This window comes from Centruroides sculpturatus, unplaced genomic scaffold (assembly GCF_000671375.1).
Source record: "Centruroides sculpturatus isolate CEXI.00-Female unplaced genomic scaffold, Cexi_2.0 scaffold512, whole genome shotgun sequence".
NCBI lineage: Eukaryota > Metazoa > Arthropoda > Arachnida > Scorpiones > Buthidae > Centruroides > Centruroides sculpturatus.
In genome coordinates, this window is record NW_019384734.1 from 26,959 (window position 1) to 33,642 (window position 6,684).

The window sequence follows — 6,684 nt, forward strand, 5'->3', positions numbered from 1 at the left end:
CATACTAATTATTTATTAAGGTTTAAAAGTGATTTTCTTAGATAAATTGTGATGATGGCTTACTCGTGATCGAAGTTGCTAAGTTTAAATGGTTTTGAAAGAAAATGTACTTTAAATGATCACGTAAAATTTTGTTCTAATCATAAATATCAAAAAGTATCCACCCCAAAAGGAAATAATGCAATTGCAAAATTTCATTGTCATGAAAAGTCATTATTTCATACGATCTGCATATATGCAAATTTTGAATCAATTTTGGAAGAGGTTTCTTCCGATGAAATAGATCCAGAAGTAAGTTTTACTAAAATTATTGAAATTCATAAACCTATATGTTATTCTATTATAATTATTGAAAATGAAGAGAAGATAATAAATGCTAATTTCTATTGTGGCAATAATGCTGTTAATAAGTTTTTAATCGATATCCAAAGACAGCTGAATAATTTGTTAAGTAAAATAAGTAGTAATGTTGAAATTAATTTAAATACTGTTTCTAATAATTCGAAACATTTATGTCATATTTGTAACCAAAAATTTGATGATGATGATATCCGTGTAATGGATCACGATCATCAAACAAGATTTTTTAGAGGGTGGGCCCATAATAAATGTAATTTAAATTACCGATTAAAAACATTTATTTCAATTATATTGCACAATTTTTCAGGTTATGATTCGCATTTAATTTTTAAAATTATTCCTTCTAAATTATTTTCAAAAATTAAAATTATTCCTATAAATTCAGAAAAATTTACAACATTTTCATTAGATAATTTTAAATTTATTGATAGTTATCAGTTTTTAAATTCTTCTCTTTCTACTTTAACAGACAATCTTAAAAATGCAAATTATAGTTTTCCGATTTTAATCGTTTTTTTCGCAATAGCAAATATAAAGAATTATTAAAAAGAAAAGGTGTTTTTCCATATTCCTATTTTAAAAACAAACGAATATTAAATGAAACGCAGCTACCCCCCAAAAAATGTTTTTATAACGAATTATCAGGAGAGCATATTACAAATGAGGATTACAGTCACGCTCAATTAATTTGGAAAAAATTTCGCTGTGAAACTTTCAAAGACTATTTAAAATTATACCAATATGTTGATACAGTATTATTAGCGGACATATTCCAAAATTTTAGAAAATTAAGTTTAATATATTATAATTTAGATCCTGTATATTTTATAACAACACCAGATTTAACATGGAACTGCGGTTTTAAAATGACAAAAATCCAATTAGAATTATTTAACGATCTCGATATGTACTTATTTATAGAAGGGGGTATTAGGGGGGAAATAAGTTTGGAAGGGAAAAGATTCGCAAAAGCAAATAATCCTCTAATACCAGAAACTTATGATAAAAATCAACCTCATAATTATAATCTATCGATAGATGCAAATAATCTTTACGGGTTCGTAATGAGCGCATATTTACCTGTAAATAATTTTAGATGGTTGCACAAAGACGAAATAAATGCTTTAGACATACGTAATATATCTGACAAAAATAACGTAGGATATATCTTAGAAGTAGATTTAAAATATCCAGAAAATATTCACGACAGACATAATTGTTTGCCACTAGCTGCTGAACATATTAATATCCCATACGATTTATTATCTAATTATCAAAAAACAGTATTAAATAAATTAAATTTAAAATATAACAATGCTAACAAAAAATTAATTCCTACTCTCTTTGATAAAACAAACTATATAGTTCATTATAAGAATTTAAAATTTTATTTAGAAGAAGGTCTGATAATAACTAAAATTCATAGAGTATTGGCATTTTACCAAAGTGCATGGCTTAAAAAATATATATTTTTTAATAATAAAAAGAGACAAGAATCAACTAACGATTTTGATAAATCATTTTTTAAATTAATGAATAATAGTTTTTTTGGCAAAACCTGTCAAAATGTAAGAAAGCGTATTAACTTAAAAGCAGCTACAACATTAAATCAATATCACAGATATCTATCTAAGCCATCTGTTGAAAATTTTCAAATTATAAACGATAATCTCACAATTTTTAAAATGAAAAAAACTAATTTAACTTTGGACAAACCAATTTATATAGGTTTTTGCATATTAGAATTAAGCAAATTGCACATTTACGAAACATTTTACAAAATATTTAAAAACAGATACGGCGAAAATGTACATTTATTATATATCGACACTGATTCTCTTACGCTTCAAATTTATACGAACGATGTTTACAAGGATTTTAAATCGTTTCCCGATATCTTTGATTTTAGTAATTATCCCAAAACTCACAAATTATATAACGAAGCGAACAAAAATAAATTAGGATATTTTAAAGACGAAACACTATCGAAACCGATAATTGAATTTTGCTCCTTAAAACCAAAAATGTATTCTTATATTTTCGATAAACAAAATAAAAAAACTGCTAAGGGTGTAAAAAAATCTGTTGTAAAAACATTTAATCACGATAAATATAAAGAAGTTTTATTTAATGCAGAACTATTAAGGCACCAGCAATACGGAATTAAAAGCAAAAATCATGTAGTAACAACATATCTACAAAATAAAATTTCTCTTTCCCCATTTTANTCTTTTGATCTTTTCATCTTATCCAAGTTCTGCCTAAATGTGTGCATTAACTTTTGCCATTTATGGCTACATTCCTCCCCTGTAAACTTGTTCCATCTGTTTAGTAGGACCTGTGAAATTTGACTCCATAGTTTTGTTTTATTAATTGGCTTTTTAAAATCACTCTTTTTTTCTAGTTTGGTGTTGATTAGGAACTGAATATCACTATCAGACCATTCAACTGAAAAAGGAAAGTACTTCAATATTTAATATATTACTTATTATTTAATAGTATTTTATGAATAAAAGTTTTGAAATTGATAAGTCTGTTTCTTTTTCTGTTCATTTTAGACACATGCCCCTCTGAGAGAAGGACGTATGTCTGAAACGCGAATCGGCCCATCAGATATTTCTGAATAAAAAGTAATGTCAAAGTTGCCCAGTGTATATCTATGCACCTATTTGTGACAGGAAAAAAAAAACAAATAAAAGAAGATACGGTTTCAGAATATGCAATTAAAAAATTGTCTCATATATAAATATGTTGGTACATTAAAATAATCTATTAATATACTAACCTGATGTTAATTTATTCAGGGTACATTCACCAATAAGTAAACTACAGTAAATTCGAAACTGTCAACGTAAAGTTGTGCTCTTATTAACGTCACCTTCTTTGCTGTTGTATCGAGCACTGAAAATCCACTTGCAATTTGCTGGCAGTGCACTGGCAGCAACCAGAAGTGCTGAGAGGCGCTGGCTGCGCGCTGAGATTTTGAATNATAAGGAAAACGCAAAAAAAATTGTTTTTCTTTACGGTCCTGTAAAGTTTTCCCCCATTTATTATGCAATAAAAACAATTAAATATTTTATTTTCTAGAATTTGTTTATTTTAAAAAGCTATCAAAAAATGTAATATGTCCACAAAAGGCTTCTATGGGAGCAGCTGGATATGATATATTTTGTGTACAAGGCTTTGAAATTAAGCCCAATGAACAAAAAGTGATTTTTACAGATTTTTGCCCTTAGAAATCCCAAATAACTGTTATGCTAGAATAGCTCCAAAATCTTCTTTATCTTTAAACAATTTTCTGATCAATGCAGGAGTTATTGACTTCGACTATCGTGGAAACATTGGAGTGGTAATGTATAATTTCGGATCGGAAATTATTAAGTTTAAACCTGGATCAACCATTGCCCAAATAATTTTCGAACTAATTATGCATCCAAGTTTTATAGAAAAAACAGATTCATTAAACTATACTGACAGAAATGAAAAAGGCTTTGGAAAATGTAGCGTAATTGCTTTTCCTCAAAATAAAGATTTGGGGAACATTTCTGAAAAATAAGAAGAAAATGATGATGATGATGATGATGAAATTACCGATGAAGATACTTTATCTCATGAAAAAGAAAATTCCCCTATTGACTTATCTCAAAAGATAGATTGTAACGACATTATTTTGTCTGAAAAAGAAGATTTTGGAGATTGTAATGAAAATTAACTTTTTTTTTCTCTCAAAAAACATAATTTGTACCCCAAGTAATGTACTCAATTTTATAATGTACTCAATTATTTTACTCAATTTTATAATGTACTCAATTATTTTACTCAATTTTATAATGTACTCAATTATTTTACTCAATTTTATAATGTACTCAATTAATAATATGTATTCAAATAATCCAAGTATTATGTACTCATTTTTACAACATACTCAATAATAAAGCAGCAAATAATTTTAAAAAAGAAAATGTTTGTTTTTTATAGACAAAACACTCACCACCATCGACTGGGAAGCTTTCTCGTCTGCATCAATAAAAGAAAAAACTATTCGACAATTTCAAAATTATGTTAATTGGGATACGATCAGTCAAAGACGCGATTTAAACGAAACGTTTATTTCAGAATTTGCGAAGACCTTAAATTGGGAACACATATGGAAAAATTACCGTTTTTCAACCTTATTTATTATGCAAAATATGGAATATGCAAAATGGGATTTAATTTGCCAACATCAAAATTTAGATGAACACTTCCTAACAAGATTTTCAGATCATCTTGATTGGAAGAAAATCGCCGAATACCAGCATCTTTCGGATAATTTTATTACCCTCTTCATACATAAATTTGATATAAAAAAATTTTTAAAACACCAACAATTAAAAACCTCAACTTTACGTCAAATACATGATTACCTAAACTGGGAATTTGTTTCTCGTTATCAAAAACTTGACGAACAATTTATTGACGAATTCCAATGCCAACTTTCTTGGTGTCACATTATAAAATATCAAAAATTAAATAAAGAATATATCGTACGCAATCGTGAAAATTTACACTTGTATTTAATGGGAGAATTGTGTATTAATATAAATAAATTGAAGGAAAAAGTGGAAATGCTTGTATAACTGTATTGTTACGTAAAAATAAAAGAGAAATTAAAATAATTTCAATGTTATATTATTATTTTAAATTACCACTCACTTTAACAAATATTAAAATTTAATTTACTTAATTTACTTAAAATTAAGGTGGAAATACTTGTATAACTGTATTGTTACGTAAAAATTAAAATAATTTAAATGTTATAAATTACCACTCACTTTAACAAATATTAAAATTTAATTTACTTAAAACTATTATCACTCAAAACTCTAACTTATCTGAAAAAATTACTTAACATATATTAAAATTTATATGAAACAATTTTTAAAAAATAAATTAATTTTGTGATTAGTACGTGTCATTTGTATACTACTATTATATGCAAATTTTTCAATTTATAAAATAATTTAGAATTTTTTTCTGTTTTTAATTTTGTCATTGGAATGTTTTTCTGTCTTGTGTGAACTGTTCGAAATTAGTTTTTATCACTTTTCAAATTTTTTTAAATTGCAAAACTCGAATATTGCATGACAAGGAAAAATTACTATAAAACATTTATGTAACTTCAATTAAGTTTTGAAAGTAAAAAAGAAAATAAACATTTTAGAACTAAAATTAGAAAACTGATTGCTGTCCATTAGCATATTACTGAAAGTAAAAATCTATTAAAGCAGTTATATTACCATACATTAATAATAACAGAAGGATAATTGAAATAACATTTAAGTATTTTAATGACTAAATGCATTATATTGGTCACTCAATCAATTAAATTCAAATATTTTTAATAAAGAACGTAAATGTCTCACATTTATTATATGTAATAAATTCCGGATGTAAATATCTTACATACCCAATTGCATATATAATGCAGCTACGACTTCTTATCACTTTTAATTTCAGAAATAATACAGCAGAGAATATAACAGCATTTCTGGTTTTCTGGTTTAAATCGAAACTTTTAAAATTTATAATTTGCAGAAACACGAATTTGCTGTGTTATGAAAAGAAAAAAACGGAATTGCAAATAATAAAAGAACTAAATCTTTATACTATTCGATAGAAAGAATCTTGCTGTAGTTGAAAACATGAATTCGAATATACAAGATAAAATTTGCATGTGCTGTTTTCTCAGACCTTGCTGGATGATGTCTTTTGTTTTCGGTATAGAACCATTTTACTTATGTAACGGCAAACAACATATATCAATTCTGCAAAATGCTAGATTTAAAAATATATACATCAAATGTATAAATTTCATTTTATGGAATAATTCTTGTTTGCTCTTGTTGCATGCAACACCAGGTATCAGTAATTATATAATTTGTAAAGGATTGTTTGATGATGTGGGAAGTGAAGATGTCCGTACAACATTCAGTGTTGTTTTTGGACTCCTATATTTATTTTATTCAATATGCTTCAATTTTTTCCGAAACAACAAATTTATTTTATTAAAAACTGGATTGAGACATGAATATTTTCGACAGAAAATGATACACGAAAAAAATTCTGCAATGAGGAAAATCTCTCTATTCGTTGCATTCATTGCAATGGCGACTGTTATTTCTTTTGAGTTCGCTAATGTATTTTTGTATTATCCCGCTATGCTGAAAAAACAGTATTTTGAGGGAGAGGGGCTATTGTGTAGCGTTCACCAAGGTCTAGTTCAAACGTTTTTGATAGGAGGAATTTGTTACGGGCTATTGTTAGCAGCTTTATTATTGTTTG

At 26.7% G+C, this 6,684-nt stretch overlaps 1 protein-coding gene across 1 annotated transcript; it reads left to right on the plus strand.

The window, feature by feature from the left end:
• Positions 1-1,320: 1,320 nt before the first annotated feature.
• Positions 1,321-3,916, plus strand: LOC111628245. The gene is made up of 2 exons (XM_023371994.1): positions 1,321-2,430; positions 3,597-3,916. The coding sequence occupies exons 1-2, from the start codon at positions 1,425-1,427 to the stop codon at positions 3,914-3,916; spliced, it is 1,326 nt and encodes a 441-aa protein (XP_023227762.1). The 5' UTR covers positions 1,321-1,424.
• Positions 3,917-6,684: the final 2,768 nt, after the last annotated feature.